Below are 24,705 nucleotides of genomic sequence, written 5' to 3'. Positions count from 1 at the left end.
AACCTCGATGCTCCTGCTCTGCCGATGCAGCCTGATCTGCTGTGCTTTTCCAGCACCACACCACCGACTCCCACAGCTACCTTGACAATACCTCCTCCTCCCCCTCCCCGTAAAAACATTATCCTTTACTCCCAGTTTCTCTGCCACTGTTGTATCTGCTCCCAGGAGGAGCTAATCTACTCCAAGACATCCCAGGTGGCCTCCTATCTCAGGGACCGCAGTTTCCCCTCCCACATGGTCAACAATGCCCTCCAGTGCATCTCCTCCACTTCCTGCATCTCCACCCTCGAACCCCATCCCGCCTACTATAACAAGGCTAGAACTATCCTAGTTTCCACCTCCCACCCCGGAAATCTTCGGATACAGTGAATTATCCTCATCCATCATTTCCACCACCTATAGTCAGACCCTGCCACCAGAGACTTATTTCCCACCCCATCACTATCTGCATTCACAGAGACCATTCCCTCCACAACTCCTTTGTTAGGTCCATGCACCCCACCAATCCACCTTCCCCACCCGGCATCTTCCCTTACCGTGAAGAAGGTATACAACATGAGCCCACACCTCAACTCTCACCTCCATCCAAGACCCGAAAGGATTTTTTCACATATAGAGATTTTCCTGCACATCTATCCACCTCATCTACTGCATCGTTACTCTTGATGTGGTGTCCTCTACATTGGGGAGACAGGGCCCCAACTCACAGAGCATTTCAGGAAACATCTCTGGGACACATGCACCAAACAGCTCTACCATCCTGTGGCCGACTACTTCATTTCCTTCTCCGACTCCCCTAAGGACATGCAAGTCCTGGGCCTCCTCCACTGCCAAATCAAAGCTGTCCACCAACTGAAGGAAGAAGACCTCTCTTCCGCCTTGGGACCCTTCAAGCACATGGCATCAACTTCAACTTCACTAGTTTCCAAATCTCCCCGTGAAAAATGTGTTGCTGGAAAAGCGCAGCAGGTCAGGCAGCATCCAAGGAGCAGGAGAATCGACATTTCGGGCATAAGCCCTTCTTCAGGAATCCAAATATCCCCTGCCCACCTCATCCCAGATCCAACCCTCCAACTTGGCACCTCTTGTCCTGTCCTACCTGTCCATCTTCCTTTCCACCTATTTTCTCCACCCTCCCCACTGATCTATCACTATTATCTCTCACCTGCATCCACCTATTGCTTTCCCACCTACCTTCACCCTAGGCCCAGCTCCCCATTTATCTCTCAGTCCCCCTCCACATTCCTGATCAAGGGCTTCTGCCCAAAACATCGATTCTCCTGCTCTTCAGATGCTGCCTGACCTGCTGTCCTTTTCTAACACCACCCTTTTTGATTACGTTCAGTTCCCCTAGTGTAGAGGACAGTGTAGAGTACATCCTGAACTGCAAATCCAATGTGCTACATTAGAAGAAATATAAACAAGCATTGTTTCACTTTTTATTTATTCATGTGGAATGTGGGCATCACTGACTGGGCCAGCATTTATTCCTCATCATAAGTTGCCATGAGAAGGTGGACAGCTGGAGGCAACTTGTAAGGGAGGAGGTGAAAAGATAAGTGTTACATTTTCTGCTGTTACATAGAAAAGTAACAGCCAGGATTTGGGATTTCTACTCTCGACTAGAGGGAAACTTTCACTGGGAGGGGAAGGATGCACTGGTCAAGATCCCCTTAGCCATCAACAATGTAGGTATAACTAGGAAAGAGGTTCTGCCGAGGGAGTGTGAGCAGCAAAGGACTAAATTAAAAGCAGAACCCCAAAGAGGGTCACAGAAAGCAGTAAACTATAGATTTGAGAGCCTTAACGTCAGTTGCAGGGAAGGTGTTAGATCCATTATTAACAAGATTCTAGTGGGATTCTTAGAAAATCACATAGATCAAGCAGAGACAATTTGACTTTGTGAAAGAGGAAATCACATTTTATTAATCTAGTAAAGTGTTTTTCATGAAGTACCTGTATTGTCTATGGTGAATGGAGGGAACCCAGTGTATATTCTCTACTTGGATTTGTAAATTGCATTTGATAAACTGCCACATTAAGGGTAGCTAAACAAAATAAAAGCATGTGGTATTGGTGTAGCGTAATAGCTTTGATTAGCTAACAGGAGCAGAGAGTAGGATTACGTGAGTTTATGTGCTGGCAAACTGTAATGAGAGGAATGTCTCAGGGACGACTGCTGAGTCCTCAATTAAAGATAAAGTTGCTTTAATTCTATGGACCATATAGCTGCTCTCATATTAGAGAGAGAGAGAGAAAGTGAGGGATGACTGCTGGTGGTTGAATCCAAGGGCCACCATGTCTCAAGCGAGTGGAGATGTTGAGAAGGAGAATCCTTTGTGGTAACCATAACTGCTGTGAGAATTGTACCAGCTTTGTTTGCATCACTCTGCATTGTAGGCCAGCCATTCAGGTAACTGAGCCGACGACCCCCCCCCCCCCCTTATAATCTAAATCAATATTTTGAGTGAGGGGATTGAGGGTGTAAGATTTAAATTTGCCGATGTCTCCAAGATATGTGGGAAAGTAAGTTGTCAAGAGAAGGTCTGCAAAGGGATAGGGATAGGTTACCTAGGCACAGAATGTAGCAGATGGATTACAACATGGGAAGGGAGTGCACGGGGGTGGCTGAGGAGGGGACCACAGTGTCACGGGAGGGCAGTGGTCCTCACGAAAGGGCAGATGGTGGAGGATGCAGTCGGTGGCATTGTGTTAGGGCTGGCTGGTTCGGAGAGGGATGTGAGGCTGATGGGCTCAGGCGGCCAGCTCAGCGCGTGGGTGGGGGAGGAGGTGTGTAGCGTTTGTCAGTTCCCATGGAGACGGGGCTGGCGGCCGTCACGTGGCCCCCCTCTCCTAGCAACAATGTAACGTCTTCAGCCGCACGTCACATCCGTCAACAAACAGGGGCTGCCGCGCCTGGGGGGAGGGGGGAGGAGGAGAGGAGTAGCCTGGGGCGGGGATTGGGAAGGGGGTGAGCCCCGCGGGGGGGGGGGCGCAAGGAGCATCATCATCAGCTGCAGCACACACTGTATAGAGAGGGCGTAGGGGGGTGCTGGTGAAAACCTCTCCGCGCCAGGGTAAGAGGGGTTGGGTGGGGGGAATAAAGCTCAACCAGCAGAGGGGAGCCAGGGGTGGGGGGTCAGCCAATGTCTGTTACTCGGGAGGGGGGCAGTCAGGGCAGCAGCAGCCGGAGGGGCCCCCATCCCACAAACCCCCCCTCCCCATTCTGAGTGTCACTCTTTAATCCTGAATCCCCCCCGTTCTGAGTGTTCGGTGTCTTTTTGCCCGCAGTGTCTATTGCCCCCCCCCCCCCATGCCAGTGGACCCTTAAATCCGAGTCCCCCTACCCCCGGCGTTCCCAGTGTACTCGGCTCAGGTTTGCCCGAAGCGGACTCGAAAGCCGGCGCTGCACCGTTCCAGCCGCTCCGTCTGTAACCCCCGAGCTATCGGGTTCCAGACCCTTGCTGGGTGCAGCGATTGAGGAAGGTGAGGTGTCACGGTACACCTCTGGAGCAGGTGGAGATTGAACCTCAGGCCGCCTGGCTCAGAGGGAGGAACACTACCACTGGCGCCGCAAGTGCATTGGGTGGAGGCTGACTGTGCTGCTGATGTGTGTGTGTTTTTCCGGCTTATTATGGTCTCTCTCTCCGATCACATGAGCGTTTGCATGACGTGGAAAGAGGAGCTTTAAAAAACAGTTCCATCCAGCTCTCCATCTACGGCCGTGTTATTGCACTGACTGCAGGAAGAGACAGAGAGAAAGGACATTGTATCCCTTTACTGACCTTTCCCAATCCTCCGGCTACTCGAAGGTTTTCTACAATAATCCCGGTTTGCTTCCTTTCTTCACTCAGCTTTTGCAGCAGTTTGTGTTGGCCCGAGATGCAGCTTTCTAAAGTTAAATTCTTTTGAGTATTCTACACCCCAGAGGTCATGCTTGAGTGGGCAAAAGCAGTTTGCTGTTTTATTTGGCGTTAAGAGCATATATCTTCCAAAAACTGTCACTTTTTAACTTGTAATTTAACGCGGGTTTGGAAGTGATCGTATATGTTGCTGTTAGTCGAATTTCAGTAAAATTTACAGATGGACATGTTCTCTATTGAGTGTATTTTTCAGGTTGAACACAGGGTACTGTCTGGGAGAAAGAGGGTCGGGCGATGGGGATCAGACGACACTAAACAAACATTACTTTGTTCCCATCTTTAAGTCAGTCATAATGTCTTTAGGAATTTATAACAATTACAAACCCATCCTGTTTATTATAAAATGTCTTGCAATAGCATAGTTCTGCCAGTGGCGGTACTCTAGCTTTCACTAGGGGGAAGGTCAAATTATAAAATGACATTTTCTTCCGCAGTTAAATATGTAAATATAGGCATCAATAATGGTGAGAGTTGCGTGCCGATGTAAGATGTGTAATTTGACTGGCCTCGTTTATTTATACTATGTTTATTCTGTACCATTAAATCAACTGGAGCGAATAATACTGTAAACATGCATTCGACAATGTTTTATAATTAAAATGACTAGAGACGAGAGGCACAGTGAAAAGACTGGCGTTCAGAATTTTTGGGGGGATATTGTGTAATGAGTATTCATAGGCATGTTTGTTTTAATGTGCTTTAAGCTTACTCAGGAACATTTGAACACTAGCCTGATATTCCCAAGAATGGAAGAGTAAACTGTTCCCTTTTTAAATGTGTTGATCTTTTATCATCACCTGCATGTAAAATCTGTTATTCAAAATTGTTGACCTTGACGTATGAGATGAATAGTTTCTCAATAACCTCCTAAAATATATGGTAAAAATCAGAAGATCTGAAGGATTTCAAACTGCATCTCTTGATTTCATCATTACTTCCTAAACTCTGTTCATTGGGGCAGCAGTAAAGATCATACCATTCCTTTTTATTCTCACGTTAGCCAGTGAAAGATTGACAGGGTCTTGATTTATGTTTATTCTTGATGTCCTGATTTGGAAATATACTGATCTCCAGTGGACATAGCTACAATGTCTGTATGGTTGCATTTGTGGGCACAATCTGATTTGCTCTTGGAAAATAGTGAGCTGACGCTAAATATCATGCACTGACTTGTATTTGTGAATCGTACTGCAGTATAGTATTTGAAACTGGTGGGTATTTAATGTTTAGAACACCAAACAACATAAAATATACACACACTCTCTTAATTAAGAGCTCGGCTTGATGGAGACAGAGTCTGAAGGGAGATAGCATCTATCTTGTGTTATCGTTTAAACTGTTTTTGTATAAGTCAGAATTTACATAATTTTAAAAATAAAAGCTAGAATTATAAACCATACTTTACAATCTGTTGGTCCCAAAGTAATTGACAGCATTTCAGAAGTACGTAAATTAGCTGTCTTTTCAGAAATGTTACAACCAATTTGCACACAGCAAGCTGCTACAAACACAAATGTGCTATTAACTGGACAATCAATTTTTTAGTATTGTTTGAGGAATAAATATTGGCCAGGACACCAAGAATAATTCCCTGCTGTTCCTTTAAATAATATCTTGGAATCTCTTATGTCCACCTGAGAGGGCAGATGGGGCTTCACTTTTTCATTGTTGCATCTAAAACTCCATCAGTATGCAGTGGAAGGTCTGACCTGTATGTTTATGCATAGGTCCTAGAGTATCACTTGAACACACTAACCTCAGACCCAGAGAAAAGAATTCTACCAGCTGGTGCACAGCTACCACAGTTGAATCTAACCAGATACCCTAACCTAATCTAGTCCCATTTGCCAGCACTTGGCCCATATCCCTTTGAACCCTTCCTGTTCATATACCCATCCACAAGCCTTTTAAATGCTGTAATTGTATCAGCCTCCAACACTTCTACTGGCAGCTCATTCCATACGCACACTATCCTCTGCATGAAGAAGTTGCCCCTTCAGTCCATTTTGAATCTTTCCCCTCTCACCCTAAACCTATGTTGCCTAGTTCTGAACTCCCCTACCCCAAGGAAAAGACGATCCTATCCATGCCCTCCATGATTTTATAAACCTCTATAAGATCACTCAGTCTCTGGCGCTCCAGAAAGAAACAGTCCCAGCCTATGAGGTCTCTCCCTATAGCTCAAATCCTCCAACCCTGGCAACATCCTTGTAAGTCTTTTCTGAACCTTTTCAAGTTTCACGGTGTCCAGAATTGCATGCAGTATTCCAAAAGTGGCCTAATCAATGTTGCGGCTGCACATGACATGACCTCCTAACTCCTAAACTCAATGCCTGATAAATAAATGAAAGCATACCAAACGCCACCTTCACTATCCTATCTACCTGCGACTCCACTTTCAAGGAACTATGAATCTGCACTCCAAGGTCTCTCTGTTCAGCAACACTACCAGGACCTTACCATTATGTTCTGCTAAGATTTGCTTTCCCAAAAGGCAGTGCCTCGCATTTATATAAATTAAACTCTATCTGCCACTCCTCAGTCCATTGGCCCATCTGATCAAGATCCCATTGTACTCTGAGGCAACCTTTTTCGCTGTCCACTATATCTCTAATTTTGATGTCATCTGCAAATTTACTAACTATATCTCCTATGTTCACATCCAAACGATTTCTTTCAATGATGAAAGATTGTGGACCAAATACCGATCCTTGTTGCACTCTTCTGGTCAGAGGCCTCCAGTCTGAAAAGCAACCTTTCACCACACCCTCTGTCTTCTACCTTCGAGCCAGTTCCATATCAAATGGCTAGTTCTTCCTGTACTCCATGAGATCTAACCTTGCTAACCAGTCTCCCATGAGAAACCTTGTCGAACGCTTAACTGAAGCCCATATAGATCATGTCCACCACTCTGCTCATATCAATTCTCTTCGTTGCTTCTTCAAAAAACTCAATCAAGTTCATGAGACACGATTTCCCATGCACAAGGCCAGGCTGCCTATCCCTAATCAGTCCTTGCCTTTCCAAGTACATGTACATCTTGTTCTTCAGGATTCCCTCCAACAACCTGCCTACTACCAATGTCAGGCTCATTGGTTGATATATCCTTGGCGTTTTCTTACCCCTTTTCTTAAATGGTGGCACCATGTTAGCCAGCCTCCAGTCTTCTGAGATAAATTCTTAAATGATAGGGGAGACAAGGATGATTAGAAACAAATAGAAAAATGGATTTGAGGCCAAGATTATATCATCTGTGATTTTATTCATGGTCTGTATGTCCACTAGCAATTCCTGTGTTTTGTGCTCTTGTATTCATATGGTCAAATATGATTTATTTTCATTTTAAAGGCTTAGTATTTTGATTAATTTTATGTTTATTTTTAAGGTGTACTTCAATTCAGGCACTTAACTGATTTGCTATTCTGTTGTAAAGCTGCTAAACTTGAAAGGTAAGCATTATTTTCATTCTGGAACAAACAGGAAAAAGGGACCAGTATTAGCTAAAATAACTTCTTTATTTCTCCATTTGGCATGTAGCATCCTTCATTGAATAGATAAACCACAGAATAGGTAGAGCACAAAAGGAAGCTATTCAGCCTAATGAACTGATGCCAGCTTTTTTGCAATTCTGTTAGCCTCACCTGAGTTCTCTTCCTGCAACCCTGCATTTGTTTTATTTTACGTTCTTATCCAATTTCCTCTTGAAAGTCACGATTAAATTTGTCACTGCGATATACATACAGTGCATTCCAACCTTAACTGCTTAGTGCATTAAAAAATCCTGTCACAATTAGTTCTTTTGGGTACTTTTCAAAAGGGAAAAGTTTAAAATAATTGGTCCAGCCCCAAGGACCTTCCAATGTTGTAATGAAGAATATGGATAGTGACAAATGCATGCTTTCACCTGTTCACCATGTTTAGATCTCTCTTCAGTTCTGACATTTTGCTGGCTGCTTCCTTTGGTCCCATTCGTAATAGTCTAAACTGAGACAAACAACAGCTGTCACAGGCCTATTGTGGAGGGGAAAAATGTAGTGATGCTTGGGTCAAACTGATGATCAACCTTCTTATTCTCATGTTATGTATATAAGAAGCAAGCCTGCAAGTGTTAATAAGTTCTGACTATGCTGTACTATGAAATGGGGGGAATACGCTGAAACTATCAAATGGCAGGAATGAGAATACCTTCACTACTGTCACCCCATTGTCACAGATGAGGTTTTTTCTAATTTATTAGATTATGGCTTTTAAATTAAAATTAGCTAGGACTGCTATTCAAAATGAAGAAAAATTGAAAGTCATGGGATGGGGTGTAGTAGGGGAAGGAATGACAGACAACACATGTATATGCAGTGCTGTAAATGGAAATGAATAGATGGGGAGATAGGAAAAACCCAATTTGTTCTTAGTACATGAGTCACTAGCACCTTAGCCATTTATGACCATCATGAATTGACCTATATACAGTGTTTGATTAGATTCCCTACAGTATGAAAAGGGCCCTTCGGACCTACAAGTCCACACTGACCCTCCAAAGAGTAACCCACCCAGACCCATTTTCCCTCTGATTAATTCATCTACCTCTATGGGCAATTTAGCGCGGCCAATTCACCTGACCTGCACGTCTTTGTGATTGTGGGAAGAAACTGGAGCACACAGACACGGGGAAAATGTGTAACCTACACACACACACACACACACACACTCGCTCGCTCTCTCTCTAACCTGAGGGTGGAATTGAACCCAGGTCCCTGGCGCTGTGAGGCAACAGTGCTAAACACTGAGCTGCCGTGTTGGCTAACTACTGCAATTCATGTAATGTTCCACAAAGAAGTGCTTTGTTTTCTACACTATCTCAGGAAGTCAATTTTTATTTTATCAAGAAAAGTATAATTTTACTTGCCGTCTGACTTGGTATAATTTGGTCAGACTTCTGCAATGCTTCACACTGCTTGTATACTGGTCATGTCTATTCACACATTTAATTTGTTTAGATTTTAGAAGTCTACTAACTCTTCTGCATAAAGTAAGCTAATATTTTACCTGAGGACCAAGTAACACTTTGCATTTTTTTGTCCTACCACTCTATGTTAAACTCCTCTATATTATTTCAAATGCTTATCACTTTTTCCAACTTATTTTTAAAAATCCCTATTAAAAGTGTTAAATATGGATCTAAATTGCCCATGAACAGTTTTAAGTAATGAATTTCAATGTTAGCTCATTTTGTTTTTACAGTGAGAAGATGCCTTTCAGTAATGAGAAACATTCCTTGAATGATGAATCATTGAATAGTGACACTGACTCTTGTGAGCGGTCTGATAGTGTCAACTCTTCCAGTGATTATGAATATGCTCGACAAAGTTTCAGTAGTGATTCTTCCAGCAAACCCAGCTCTCCAGCCTGTACGTCTTTGATCCCAACATTTTAAAAATAATTGCAAAATGTATTCTATGATTACTTGGTTAAATGCAAACTTGTATTAATTTATTGTGCAAGAAGCACCTAATATTTACTTTAAGTAATTAGTAGTTGGTGTCCATTTACCAAGTTTTTTTCAACATACAAGGCTAAACAGGTTGGGACTCAGCTCACTGGAATTTAGAAGAATGCGAAGTAATTTCTTTGAAGCATATAGAATTCTTAAAAGTCCTGACAGGGTAAATGTTGAGAAGATGTTTTCCCTCATGGGAGAGTCTAGGACCAAAGGGCATAGTCTCCAAATTAAGGGGTCTCAATTTAAGACTAGGATAAGGAGGAATTTCCTCTCTGAGGGTGGAGAGTCTTTGAAACTCCTTGCCACAGAGAGCTGTGGAAGCAGAATTCTTCTGTATATTTAAAGCTGAGACAAATTGATTCCCTCTACTAATCAAGTGTCTAGGGTTACTGCTAAAGGCAGGGAAGTGGATGTGAGGAATGTTAGATCAGCAATGATTCTACTGAATGGTGCAGCAGGCTTGAGGTGCTGGCCACCTACTCCTGTTCTTATTTCTTATGGTGTTAGATTAGATTAGATTCCCTACAGTGTGGAAATAGGTCTTTCAGTCCAACAAGTCCACACTGACCATCCGAAGAGTAACCCCCCCAGACCCATTTCCCTCTGACTAATGCACCTAACACTATGGGCAATTTAGCATGTCAATTCACCTGACCTGCACATCTTTGGACTGTGGGAGGAAACCCGCGCAGACACTAGGAGAATGTGCAAATTCCACACAGACAGTCACCCAAGGCTGGAGTTGAACTTGGGGCCCTGGTGCTGTGAGGCAGCAGTGCTAACCACTGAGCCACCGTGCCATATAAGTGCAATAGAAAGCAGTCGGATTGCATGCCTGTACGTTTTAGCCATTGGACTACTCTGTTTGCATCAATTAGTCTATATGTTTCTGAATGGTTTTGAAATCTGAAGAATTTTATCTAATTTCTTCTCTAAAATGCCAACTAGTGTCATAGGATTCATATGGGTTAAGGGAACAGTAATATTGCAAATTGTAATCTTTATCTGTTATCTTCTGCAATTTTCACCACTTAATTATCCCAGTATAGGTAGCTAAAGAAACTGAATGCAAAAGCAAAATACCGCTGCTGCTGAAATCAGAATGACAACAGAAAATGCTGGACACACTCAGCAAATCAAACAGCATCTGTAACAAGGGGAATATATGAACGATAAAAGGTCATTGACCTGAAATGTTAACCCTGTTTTTCCCTGAACAGGTGCTGCCTGACATGTTGAGCTTTTTCTGAATTTTGTTTTATTTCAAGGTCCTAGATGTTTGTCACTGAACAGTATTCAGATTTCAATGACCAACATGGCCGAAGGTCATTGTTATGGAATTCTCATACTGAAGAGAACCCAGTATTTCTTCAAGTCTGTCTAAAGTTATCTAATTCTCTCTTGACTCATAAATGGAGAGGTTTTTTTAAAAAAAACTTATCAATCTTTTACAGATGTTATTACATATCTCCAGAGCAGTGAACCTTGAACCTGGGAACGTAGGGACACTATCACTGCACCATAAGATCCCTGTGATGGTAGTTACCTTAGAGCAGTGCATTTTGAAAGACATGACTACATGTAGTTGATGTTGTCTACCACATCATTGATTCGGATAGTAACTAGGCATATTTTTCAAAAATGCACACACAGATATAAAATAAAATGCAAGGTTGTTTTTATTAGGGCCTAATGTTTATGTTCTCCTGTGGACATCCTCCAGTTACTTAACTATTCTGTACAAGAAGAAATAAAACAGTTTCTGTCTTGGTATAGAATGTTGCAGGGGCCTCATAAATTTGAAGTGCTGCTGTAATTTCTTACTAGATATGAAGAGAATTGCCTGCTCTGTACTGTTAATTTGGGAATATGATCAATTATCAGATTTGAGCCAAATTGGAATTCAAAGAGGATTTTAATTTCAAATTACCTTTTCATTCAATATAATTTGTTTGGGCTTTGGCACTGTTGTCAGAACATTAAATGCCTGAAGTTTTGATCGTGTCCAGTCTTTTGAGTGGATAATTTCTTCTTCTGCTCAATATGAGGAATATCCAAATCTTGCACTTTTTCAGTGTAAGTCAAATTAAAAAAATGAGGTGCCTGTTATCTCAGCTAAGAATGCTTTAATCTTAACTTCGCAGGGATACCCTATACTCTTCTGGGAGAACTATTTCTACTATCAATGAGACCTTTATTTTCCTTTTTTGAATAATATTCCTTTTATGTAATTGAGACTAGTTTTCTGACATGGATAGTTGGCAGTCAGGAACAGAGCTATTTCCTAATATTAATTTAACCTGGGAGCCTTACAGGCTGCAGATCCACCCAATTGTGTGGGATTCAGATACCTGTTACAAAAATGTGATTTTTTTTCTAACTCATTCTACTATCACACCTTATTGTTTTAGATAGGGTAGATGAGTATTTAGTCATAAATCTAAAAATGTCATTGCTGTTTGTGATTTTTGAGATAATTTGTAACTCAGGTTGAGTTTCAGGTTGTAAGTTTGCTCACTGACCTGGTAGGTTTGTTTTCAGATGTTTCGTCACCATGCTAGGTAACATGATTGAGTCTCCGATGAAGCATTGATATCCTGTCCTGCTTTCTATTTCTGTGCCCTGGTCTCTTAAGGTGGGTTATATCAATTTTTTTCTCTGAGTTTGGTAAATGGGGTCCAAATCGATGTGTTTAGTGATGGAGGTCTGGTTTGAATGCACGTCCTCCAGGAATTCCTGTGCATGTCTCTGTTTAGCCTGTCCTAGGATGGATGTGTTGTCCCAGGCGAAGTGGTGTCCTTCTTTGTCTGTATGTAAGGATACTAGTGATAGTAGGTTGTGTCATTTGGTGGCTAGTTGGTGTTCATGTATCCTGGTGGCTAGTTTTCTGTCTGTCCAATGTAGTGCTTGTTATAGTCCTTGCATGGTATTTTGTAAATGACATTTGTTTTGCTGGTTGTTGGTCTACGGTCCTTTAGGTTCATCAGTAGCTGTTTGTGAGCTACCATGATGCCAATGGATTGGAGTAGTCTGGTAGTCATCTCAGAAATGTCTTTGACTTATGGTGGTGTGGCTCGAGTTTCTGAGAGTATTGTATCACAACAATAAGCCCAAATAAGTAGAGAACACACCCAGAAACTCTAACCACACTACCATATGTCAAAGACATCTCGGAGATACTACCAGACCACTCCAACCCCTTGGCATCATGGTAGCCCACAAACCTAACAACACCATGAAACAGCTACTGATGAGCCTAAAGGACCCTATACCAACAACCAAAAAAAAAATGTCATTTACAAAATACCATGCAAAGACTGTAACAAACATTTACATCAGAAAGACAGGCAGAAAACTAGCCACCAGGATATACAAACACCAACTAGCCACCAAAAGACATGACCCACTATCACTAATATTACATACAGATAAAGAAGAACACCACTTCAACTGGGCCAACACATCCAACCTAGGACAAGCTAAACAGAGACACGCACAGAAATTCCTAGAGGCCTGGAAATCCCTCCATAAACACATCGATTTGGACCCCATTTACCAAAAATGATATCACCCACCTTAGGAAACCAAGACATACACATAGAAAGTGGGACAGAACACCAGCGCTTCACTGGAGGCTCACTGATGATTTTACCGAGCATGATGACGAAATGTCTTAAAGCAAACCTGCCCAGTTCAGCGAGCAACTTATAATATGTCATTGCTGTGGTGAGTAGGAATGGAATTTTGAGAAACTGAAGAACATGGGAAGAATGAAAATTGATCTGTGAAGTCTATTCTTGGACATGTTGCACATGGTAGACAAAGATAGCACGAACTTTGGAAGGAGAAAATCAATAAGTCCATATCATGTCTGATATGTGTTCCCACACTTTGTTCCTTACCAAGTTTTAATGGCAAATTTTACATTATGGATGGCAACAGTGGAATAAGATGGGTTTTCCTTCACAAATGGTAAATACAAATAGTTGAAATATGCAACTGAAGATTTTTCTGAGTCTGGATTGTTATAGTTTGTTTTTTTTATCACTGCAGCAAGTCCTCCTAAAACGGGTTCTTTTGATGTCCTAATGGAGACTGCAAAAGGGTTGTCAAATATGTCTCTGGTTCATGAAATAGTTATGAATAGCAACTTTCAGATGAAGCAAATTGATCTTCCTCCTCAAAGGTAAATAAAGTTGCTTATTTTCATAAACTGGGATAATGGGCATGTAAATGTCTTCAGCTATCTGCAATATAATTCAAATGGGACCAGTTAGAGATCTTTCATCTTCTAGATTTGACCTGCTGGCTTTGTCAGTATTGATTTCAGCTTTTCACATGCAGCTAACTTGTGTCTAAATGCTGCTCACAATGTTGCTTAGTGGATGCACTACCTATTTGTTTGCACTAATCTCTTTCAAAAATAAAATCAGACTTCTTATTTTTTAAATTTGAAAGTGCAATAAAACTTAAGTGAATATTTCTCTGATTTTGTTTTCTCCTTTGCAAAGTAAATTAGAACACAGGCGGGGAGTGGTATGAAATCAACTTTTCAGTTGATCCAAGACTGTTTTAAGATGGAAATGCATTTCTATTCATAGAAGAGCTGTTTTTAATGTCCTGTTTCTACTTTGTCATTACCTAGTGATTACATGTAAAATTGTAAATGGTTAATAGATGGAGCATTGCACTCCAAGTCAAAATGGCCAAATTCATATTTTCAGTTTTGAACGTGAATGTTTTCTTCAGAGGGCATGAAATAATACATAATTGAAATGTTAAGCATATCCAATCCTTTAAGAATATGTTACTCACAATCTTGTGATGAGATGATATTTTCAGTCCAAAAATTAGATGATGGAAATGATTTGTGTCTCAATAGTTTGGAGATAATGACTGCAACCAGTTGCCAAATGTGCGGGTGTGGTGCAACTAGTTTCATTCTCAAACGCAGCAATGTGCTGGTGGTTTTGTGTCTAGCAATCAAGTTGAGGGCATCATTTAAATTTTTTGCATTTAGCTTGCAACCAACAACACAAGTTATACCACTGGGAGCCTAGCTCTAGTGCAGTGTAAAATTATCAGGCAGAATTCCTTCCAAAAAAAACCTGGCAAAGTTAAAATGTTACTTGATTTAAAGTTGACTGGTAAATATTTTGGTTTTTAAGTACTGCTCTCTTTCTTTAACCCTAACGGATCCCATTTTGTTTTATTGATGTGGCTTTTTAACAGGATTGAGCACAAGTGTTTAAACCCAACAGCATGTATTAGAATACCATTTTGACTTAAGTTTAGCTTTCTCTATGATGCAATTCAGCTAAAATCAGAATTGAATATACTGTTTGGGTTTATTTCTCTCTCTCTCTCTCTCTCGCCCTCGCTATCTGTGAAAAAGAAATTCAGATTTGCAAAAGGTCAAACATGTAACTATTACAATTTGAGCCAAAAATATCAAAATCAAAATACAGGTTTTGAGTTTAAACCTTTTTTTTTCCTTGAGCATGAAGGCAATTCAGATCAGGCCATCCATATTATTACGGTTTCAAGACAGGATAGAGGGTGGATATTTCTGATTGGCTCATGTGTTAGTCTCCAAAAAAAAACCCTCTTAACAATGTACAAGGTACAAACCAGAAATAGTATAGAATTCTCCTCACTTGCTGAGGTGGAAGATGTCAAAACACCTGTAGCTTAATATAATCCAGGACAAATGTTTGATCGGTTTCTTGATCACTGCACCCAAAAATTACCTTTTCGCCACAAGTATGTGCTATCTACCAAATAGAAGCGATGAGGAATTTGCAACAGCTACAGTATGTAATGGATGGCAGTTATAGAAAGGGGGAAAGTCTCAGATACAGTCACACAGATGGGTTAACTCCAGGAAGGGTAAGGGAGGTAGGCAGCTAGAGCAGAAGTCTTTTGTGGATATGCCCATTTCAAACAGGTATGCTGTTTTGGAAAATGTAGGGGTGATAGATTCTCAGGGGAACGTAGCACAAACAGCCAAGTTTCTGGTATTGAGATTGGCTCTAATGCAACGAGGGGTACATCGGGTTCCAAGAGATCAATTGTGTTAGGGGATTCTGTAGTCCGAGGTACAGACAGATGTTTCTTGTGTCCAGCAGAGAAAAAGCAGAATTGTGTGCCAGGATCAAGGATGTCTCAGAGAGGGAGCAGAATGTTCTCATGGGGGAGAGGGGCCAGCAGAGGGTCATTGTCCACATAGGACCCAACAACATTGGAAGGGAAAAGGTTGAGACTCTGAAGGGAGTTTACGGAGAGTTAGGTAGAATTTTAAAAAGGAGGTCCTCAAGGGTAGTAATATCTGGATTACTCCCAGTGCTACGAGCTAGTGAAGACAGGAATAGGAGGATAGAGCAGATGAATGCATGGCTGAGGAGCTGGTGTATGGGAGAAGGATTCACATTTTTTGGATCATTGGAATCTCTTTTGGGGTAGAAGTGACCTGTACAAGAAGGACGGATTGCACCTAAATTGGAAGGGGACTAATATACTGGCAGGGGAATTTGCTAGAACTGCTTGGAAGGATTTAAACTAGTAAGGTGGGGGGTGGGACTCAGGGAGATAGTGAGGAAAGAGATCGATCTGAGATGGGTACAGCTGAGAACAGAAGTGAGTCAAACAGTCAGGACAGGCAGGAACAAGGTAGGACTAATAAATTAAACTGCATTTATTTCAATGCAAGGGGCCGAACAGGCAAGGCAGATGAACTCAGGACATGGTTAGAAACATGGGACTGGGATATCATAGCGATTACGGAAACATGGCTCAGGGATGGGCAGGACTGGCAGCTGAATGTTCCAGGATACTAATTCTACAGGAAGGATAGAAAGGGAGGCCAAAGAGGAGGGGGAGTGGCATTTTTGATAAGGGATAACATTACAGCTGTGCTAAGGAAGGATATTCCCGGAAATACATCCAGGGAAGTTATTTGGATGGAACTGAGAAATAAGAAAGGGATGATCACCTTATTGGGATTGTATTACAGACCCCCCAATAGTCAGAGAGAAATTGAGAAACAAACTTGTAAGGAGATCTCAGCTATTGTAAGAATAATAGGGTGATTATGGTAGGGGATTTCAACTTTCCAAACATAGACTGGGACTGCCATAGTGTTAAAGGCTTAGATGGAGAGGAATTCCTTAAGTGTGTACAAGACAATTTTATGATTCAGTATGTGGATGTATCTACTGGAGAAGGTGCAAAACTTGACCTACTCTTGGGAAATAAGGCAGGGCAGGTGACTGAGGTGTCAGTGGGAGAGCACTTTGGGGCCAGCGACAATAATTCTATTCGTTTTAAAATAGTGATGGAAAAGGATAGACCGGATCTAAAAGTTGAAGTAAATTGGAGAAAGGCCAATTTTGATGGTATTAGGCAAGAACTTTCAAAAGCTGATTGGAGGCAGATGTTCGCAGGTAAAGGGACAGCTGTAAAATGGGAAGCCTTCAGAAATGAGAGAACCAGAATCCAGAGAAAGTATATTCCTGTCAGGGTGAAAGGGAAGGCTGGTAGTTATAGGGAATGCTGGATGACTAAAGAAATTGAGGGTTTGGTTAAGAAAAAGAAGGAAGCATATGTCAGGTACAGTCAGGATAGATTGAATGAATCCTATAAAGAGTATAAAGGAAGTAGGAGTATACTTAAGGGGGAAATCAGGAGAGCAAAAGATTAGATTACTTACAGTGTGGAAACAGGCCCTTCGGCCCAACAAGTCCACACCGACCCGCCGAAGCGCAACCCACCCATACCCCTGCATTTACCCCTTACCTAACACTATGGGCAATTTAGCATGGCCAATTCACCTGACCCGCACATCTTTGGACTGTGGGAGGAAACCGGAGCACCCGGAGTAAACCCACGCAGACATGGGGAGAACGTGCAAACTCCACACAGTCAGTTGCCTGAGGCGGGAATTGAACCCAGGTCTCTGGCGCTGTGAGGCAGCAGTGCTAACCACTGTGCCACCGTGCTGCGGGTGAAAACGGGGACATGAGATAGCTTTGGCAAATAGAATTAAGGAAAATCCAAAGGGGTTTTACAAATATATTAAGGACAAAAGGGTAACTAGGGAGAGAATAGGGCCCCTCAAGGATGAGCAAGGCGGCCTTTGTGTGGAGTCACTGAAAATGGGGGAGATACTAAATTAATATTTTGCATCAGTATTTACTGTGGAAAAGGATATGAAAGATATAGACTGTAGGGAAACAAATGGTGACATTTTGCAAAATGTCCAGATTACAGAGGAGGAAGTGCTGGATGTCTTGAAACAGTTAAAGGTGGATAAATCCCCAGGACCTGATCAGGTGTACCCGAGAACTCTGTGGGAAGCTAGAGAGGTGATTGCTGGGCCTCTTGCTGAGATATTTGTATCATCGATAGTCACAGGTGAGGTGCCGCAAGACTGGAGGTTGGCAAACGTGGTGCCACTGTTTAAGAAGGGTGGTAAGGACAAGCCAGGGAACTATAGACCAGTGAGCCTGACCTCGGTGGTGGGCAAGTTGTTGGAGGGAATCCTGAAGGACAGGATGTACATCTATTTGGAAAGGCAGGACTGATTCGGGATAGTCAACATGGCTTTGTGCATGGGAAATCATGTCTCACAAACTTGATTGAGTTTTTTGAAGATGTAACAAAGAAGATTGATGAGGGCAGAGCAGTAGATGTGATCTGTATGGACTTCAGTAAGGTGTTCGACAAGGTTCCCCATGGGAGACTGATTAGTAAGGTTAGATTTCATGGAATACAGGGAGAACTAGCCATTTGGATACAGAACTGGCTCAAAGGTAGAAGACAGAGGGTGGTGGTGTTGGAGGGTTGTTTTTCAGACTGGAGGCCTGTGACCAGTGGAGTGCCATAAGGATTGTTGCTGGGCCCTCTACATTTTGTCATTTACATAAATGATTTGGATGTGAGCATAAGAGGTACAGTTAGTAAGTTTGCAGATGATACCAAAATTGGAGGTGTAGTGGACAACGAAAAGGGTTATTTCAGATTACAACAGGATTTGGACCAGATGGGCCAATGGGCTGAGAAGTGGCAGATGGAGTTTAATTCAGATAAATGCGAGGTGCTGCATTTTGGGAAAGCAAAACTTAGCAGGACTTATACAATTAATGGAAAAGTCCTAGGGAGTGTTGCCGAACAGAGACCTTGGAATGCAGGTTCATAGCTCCTTGAAAGTGGAGTCGCAGGTAGATAGAATAGTGAAGAAGGCGTTTGGTATGCTTGCCTTTATTGGTCAGAGTATTGAGTACAGGAGTTGGAAGGTCATGTTGTGGCTGTACAGGACATGGGTTAGGCCACTGTTGGAATATTGCATGCAATTCTGGTCTCCTTCCTATCAGAAAGATACTTGAAAGGGTTCAGAAAAGATTGACAAGGATGTTGCCAGGGTTGGAGGATCTGAACTACAGGGAGAGGCTGAACAGGCTGGGGAGCATCGGAGGCTGAGGGGTGACCTTATAGAGGCTTACAATGTTATGAGGGGCATGGATATAATAAATAGACAAAGTCTTTTCCCTGAGGTTGGGGAGTACAGAAGTAGAGGGTTTAGGGTGAGAGGGGAAAGATATAGAGAGACCTAAGGGGCAACTTTTTCATGCAGAGAGTGGTACATGTATGGAATGAGCTGCCCGAGAAAGTGGTGGAGGCTGGTACAATTGCAACATTTAAAAGGCCTTTGGATGGGTATATGAATAGGAAAGGTTTGGAGGGATATGGGCCAGGTGCTGGCAGGTAGGACTAGATTGAATTGGGATATCTGGTTGGCATGGGTGGGTTGAACCGAAGGGTCTGTTTCCATGCTGTACATCTCTGTGACTCTCTGACTCTATAACTGAATAGGATTGTTTTCAAAGATCCTAACAACTCCACAGTTGGGATCACATATGATAACAATATCATTGGAACATCAGCAGCTACCAACTTGCTTTCTCTAGCTGACAGTTAACATTGAGTATGGATCCAGGAGGCTGGATTGGTATAGAATAGAAGTTACTAGGCACCAGAATCTTTGTGGCCTGCTGTAATTTGGTACTTAAACTTCTTGGGGCCCAGAATATATGTTGGGGGTTCCTACTGATCTTTATAACATTTTACTCACCTTGTTGGATTTATCTTACAACTGGAGTAGAACAACTCTTAGGATCCTGGCATTGACTGTTGACATTGACCTTGTCATAAGGCTGTTGACTTAGTCTGAACTTGCACACCAGTTCTCTGATGTCAATGAACATGTTGTCAGAGTTGTGTATTGATCAGTACTTGGGTTGCTACTAGTGAGATCCATCAACTATTTATCTTTGTCTTCTACAGTAATTGTTTTACCACTGTCATTTGTATATTGTGGAATTGGGTTTGCATTTCTAGCCTAGACCAGGTAAATGTAACAGGTTCCCTTTGCTGAAAATCCTATAGGCCATGTTTATTATTGACAGATTTATTCCGTATACAACTTGTCATTGTACAAATTTGAAGCTGTGAACTCCCTGTTTTTATGCCGTTCAGTACTAAAACCACTGTATGACTCAACTCTCTCCTCCTACAGGAGAACATTAAAAGAAGAATATGGTGTGTTGGACTTCGATGCTTCTATGGTGTCATTCCTTTTTATAGAAGCTCACAGAAGCAATTATTCCTTGGTACTAAGCCAGCAGACACCAAAGATTATATGTCTCCTCTTTCTGATGACCTTTCTGACTGTAGTGGTTAAACATAGTTCTTCATCTATAACATTGTTGATTCGTGGCTGGGTGCCTGTAAGACTGCAATCAACAGAATTAAATGTAATAAAAACAAAACAACTAGAGAAACTCAGCAGGTCTAGCAACATCTGTGGAGAAAGAAAGTAATTTAACATTTTTGAGTTTGATAGTTTTCTTCCTGAACTGAAAGAGGCTGGTGACAAAAAGTGAGAAACAGTGAATGGAATGAATGGTGCGGATGCCCAGAGCAAAAAGACTGTGCTAATGGTTCTGAAGGAGAAATGAAGATATAAAGTAGCTTTTGAAGTTGTTGAACTCTATATTGAGGCCTGAAAGTTGTAAAATGCCTGAGTGGAAAACATGGTTTTGTTCTCCCAGCTTGCATTAAGCTTCATTGGAACACTGCATCAGGCCAAGGTGGACATGTTAACATGGGAGAAAGATGATTTATTGAATTGGCAAGTAGCTGGAATGTTGGGGAATTCTTCTGGACACAATGAAAATGTTCTGCAAAGTAGTCACTCCATCTGCATTTAGGCTGACCAGTGTAGAGGAGTCCATATTGTGAGCAGTGAATACAGTAGAATGGATTGAGGGAAGTACAAGTAAATCACTGCTTCACCTGAAGGTCTTCCTGGGGCTGGAGAATATGAGGAAAAATGTGAAATGGCTTTCTGCAATTACATAGAAAGTTGCCCAGAGGGGATGGTGAAGTGTTTGGCATGGACCAGGGTGTCACAGAGAATAGTCATTGCACAGTGCTGACAATGGAAGTGTTTTTTAAATATTTATTTCTGTCTCTCCTTTTACTATAATTTTCAGTTATTGAGATGTGCATCATGTAAACAAACCCTTTGGTCCAACTCATCCATGCTGACCAGATTTCCTAAATTAATCTAGTCCCATTTGCCAGCATTTAGCCCATTCCTTGTAAACCCTTCCTATTTATATACCCATCCATATGCCTTTTTAAATGTTGGAATTGTACCAGTCTCCACCACTTTCGCTTCCAGCTCATTCCATACATGCACCACCCCTTGTGTGAATAATTAGCCTCTAAGGACCCTTTTAAAATCTTTCCCTGTCGTTTTTGTGCTGGGTGATGGAACCCTGCTGGATGTGGTCAAAATGGCAAAGGATGATCCTTTCTGAATGTAGTGACAGATGGCGTGGAAGCTGAAGATGAGGGGAACCCAATAATTATTCTGGTAGGAGGAAAGGGGATGAGGGAGGAAGTGTAGAAACAAGGTTGGACACAGCTGAAGGCCTCCTCATGTGTAATAAAGGGGGCACATTGAGGGGAAAAAGCGCATGTTGGAGGGATCATTGAAACAAATACAACAGAGACTGAGAAACTGGGAGAATGGAATGGAGTGATTGTTGAAAGTAGGATGTGAAAAACACATACTCAACGTAACTATGGGATTCAGTGGGTTTCTAGTGGAGGTTGGTAGACCACCTAACTCCAGAAATGGAAACAATGTAGTTATGCAGAGAGAAGAGTCAAAGATGGACTGGTTATAGCTTAGGGAGAAATAGAAATTGGGAAGCAAAACTGCTTTTTAATTTTTCCATTCCAGTTAAGAACAGGAAGCAGCATGGACAACATCATCAGTTTTTCAGTGAAAGAATTGAGGGTGGGAGTCTCGGTAGGACTGGAGCAATGAATGTTCCACATACTCCACAAAGGGATGGGCATAACTGGGATCCAGGTGGGTAGCCATAGCAACAATCTTGACTTGGAGGTTAGATGAATTAAAGTAAAAGTGGAAACCACATCTGCAAGTGAAGGATAGTGATGGTGGATGGAGAGTGTTCAGATCTCTTTTTTTCAAAGAAGATTCAGTGAGCCACAAGACCATTCTGATGGGGGATGGACATATAGATGTGAAGAGGAGGTGACTCAAGGTTTGTGCGAAGATTTGTAGCTCGGGTGCTCGTTGTTGTGGTTCTGTTTGCCGAGCTGGAAGTTTTTGTTGCAAACGTTTCGTCCCCTGGCTAGGCGACATCATCAGTACTCTGGAGCCTCCTGCGAAGCGCTTCTTTGATGTTTCTTCCGGTATTTATAGTGGTCTGTCCTTGCCGCTTCCGGGTGTCAGTTTCAGCTGTCCACTGGAGCGTTTGGTATATTGGGTCCAGGTCATTGTGTTTGTTGATGGAGTTTGTGGATGAATGCCATGCCTCTAGGAATTCCCTGGCTGTTCTCTGTCTGGCTTGCCCTATGATAGTAGTGTTTTCCCAGTCGAATTCATGTTGCTTGTTGTCTGCGTGAGTGGCGACTAGGGATAGCTGGTCGTGTCGTTTCGTGGGTAGTTGATGTTCATGTATGCGGATTGTTAGCTGTCTTCCTGTTTGTCCTACATAGTGTTTTGTGCAGTCCTTGCATGGTATTTTGTAAACTACATTAGTTTTGCTCATGTTGGGTATCGGGTCATTTGTTCTAGTGAGTTGTTGTCTGAGCGTGGCTGTTGGTTTGTGTGCCGTTATGAGTCCTAAGGGTCGCAGTAGTCTGGCTGTCAGTTCTGAGACGCTCCTGATGTATGGTAGTGTGGCTAGTCCTTTTGGTTGTGGCATGTCCTCGTTCCGTGGTCTGTCTCTTAGGCATCTGTTGATAAAGTTGCGCGGGTATCTGTTTTTGGCGAATACCTTGTATAGGTGTTCCTCTTCCTCTTTTTGCAGTTCTGGTGTACTGCAGTGTGTTGTGGCTCTTTTGAATAGTGTCCTGATGCAGCTTCGTTTGTGTGTGTTGGGGTGGTTACTTTCCTAGTTTAGGACTTGGTCTGTGTGTGTTGTTTTCCTGTGTACCCTTGTGGTGAATTCTCCGTTCGGTGTTCTCTGTACTATCACGTCTAGGAATGGGAGTTGGCTATCCTTTTCTTCTTCTCTAATGAATCGGATTCCTGTGAGTGTGGCGTTGATGATCCGGTGTGTTTTTTCTATTTCTGTGTTTTTGATGATTACAAACATGTCATCGACATATCTGACCCAGAGTTTGGGTTGAATTTGTGGTAGGGCTGTTTGTTCTGACCTTTGCATAACTGCCTCTGCTATGAGTCCCGAGATTGGTGATCCCATGGGTGTTCCATTGATTTGTTCGTATATCTGATTGTTGAATGTAAAGTGTGTAGTGAGGCACAAGTCCAGTAGTTTAAGTATGCCGTCTTTGTTGATAGGTTCCGCCTCCTGTTTTCTGTTCTGTATGTCCAGTAGGTTGGCTATTGTTTCTCTGGCTAGGGTTTTGTCAATCGAAGTGAACAGTGCCGTCACGTCGAATGAGATCATGGTTTCTTCTTTGTCTATGTGTGTATTCCTGATGATGTCCAAGAATTCCTGTGTTGATTGTATGGAGTGTTTGGATCCGCTGACCAGGTGTTTCAGTTTCTGTTGTAGTTCTTTGGCCAGTTTTATGCTGGTGTCCCTGGTAGTGATACTATGGGTCTGAGTGGGATTTCTGATTTGTGTACTTTGGGTAGTCCATAGAATCTGGGGGTGTTGTTGCTTTCCGGTTTCATTCTATGTAGGTCAGCTTTGGTTATCTGTCCATTTTTTTGTAGATTCCTTAGTGTGTGTGGTGTGGGGTCAGAATCCTTCATTTGGTAGGTGTTGGTATCTGCGAGTAGTTGTTGTGCTTTTTTGATGTAATCTGATTTATCTAGGATGACCGTCATTCTGCCTTTATCTGCTGGTAGTATGATTATGTTCTTATCGTTTCTTAGTGCTTTCAGTGCTTCCCTCTCCTTGGTGTTGAGGTTATGTGTTTGTCTTTTTCTTATCATCATAGGTACGACCGTTTGTCTCACTGTTTGTTGTGTCTCCTCTGTCATAGTTTAAACTATGAAAGTAACCACCCCAACACACACAAACGAAGCTGCATTAGGACACTATTCAAAAGAGCCACAACACACTGCAGTACACCAGAACTGCAAAAAGAGGAAGAGGAACACCTATACAAGGTATTCGCCAAAAACGGATACCCGCGCAACTTTATCAACAGATGCCTAAGAGACAGACCACGGAACGAGGACATGCCACAACCAAAAGGACTAGCCACACTACCATACATCAGGAGCGTTTCAGAACTGACAGCCAGACTACTGCGACCCTTAGGACTCATAACGGCACACAAACCAACAGCCACGCTCAGACAACAACTCACTAGAACAAATGACCCGATACCCAACATGAGCAAAACTAATGTAGTTTACAAAATTCCATGCAAGGACTGCACAAAATACTATATAGGACAAACCGGAAGACAGCTAACAATCCGCATACATGAACATCAACTACCCACGAAACGACACGACCAGCTATCCCTAGTAGCCACACACGCAGACAACAAGCAACATGAATTTGACTGGGAAAACACTACTATCATAGGGCAAGCCAGACAGAGAACAGCCAGGGAATTCCTAGGGGCATGGCATTCATCCACAAACTCCATCAACAAACACAATGACCTGGACCCAATATACCAAACACTACAGCGGACAGCTGAAACTGACACCCGGAAGCGGCAAGGACAGACCACTATAAATACCGTAAGAAACATCAA

At 42.4% G+C, this 24,705-nt stretch overlaps 1 protein-coding gene across 2 annotated transcripts in view; it reads left to right on the top strand.

Annotated features, from left to right (window-relative positions):
• Positions 1-2,988: 2,988 nt before the first annotated feature.
• tcp11l2 (t-complex 11, testis-specific-like 2) overlaps positions 2,989-24,705 on the top strand; it is a 46,940-nt gene continuing 25,223 nt past the window's right edge. The window contains exons 1-4 of one of the 2 annotated variants that reach the window (XM_060842929.1): positions 2,989-3,077; positions 7,309-7,372; positions 9,162-9,328; positions 13,474-13,606. In XM_060842929.1, coding sequence (XP_060698912.1) covers positions 9,169-9,328; positions 13,474-13,606 — 293 coding nt within the window. In that variant the 5' untranslated portion in view covers positions 2,989-3,077; positions 7,309-7,372; positions 9,162-9,168. Of the gene's footprint in view, positions 3,078-3,215; positions 3,832-7,308; positions 7,373-9,161; positions 9,329-13,473; positions 13,607-24,705 lie in introns of those variants that run through there. The other variant, XM_060842928.1, reaches the window with a different exon arrangement.

The sequence above is a fragment of the Hemiscyllium ocellatum genome, chromosome 23 (genome assembly GCF_020745735.1).
Source record: "Hemiscyllium ocellatum isolate sHemOce1 chromosome 23, sHemOce1.pat.X.cur, whole genome shotgun sequence".
Lineage (NCBI taxonomy): Eukaryota > Metazoa > Chordata > Chondrichthyes > Orectolobiformes > Hemiscylliidae > Hemiscyllium > Hemiscyllium ocellatum.
The sequence above is the reverse complement of the archived record's forward strand: the minus strand, read 5'-3'. Positions and strand labels throughout refer to the sequence as shown.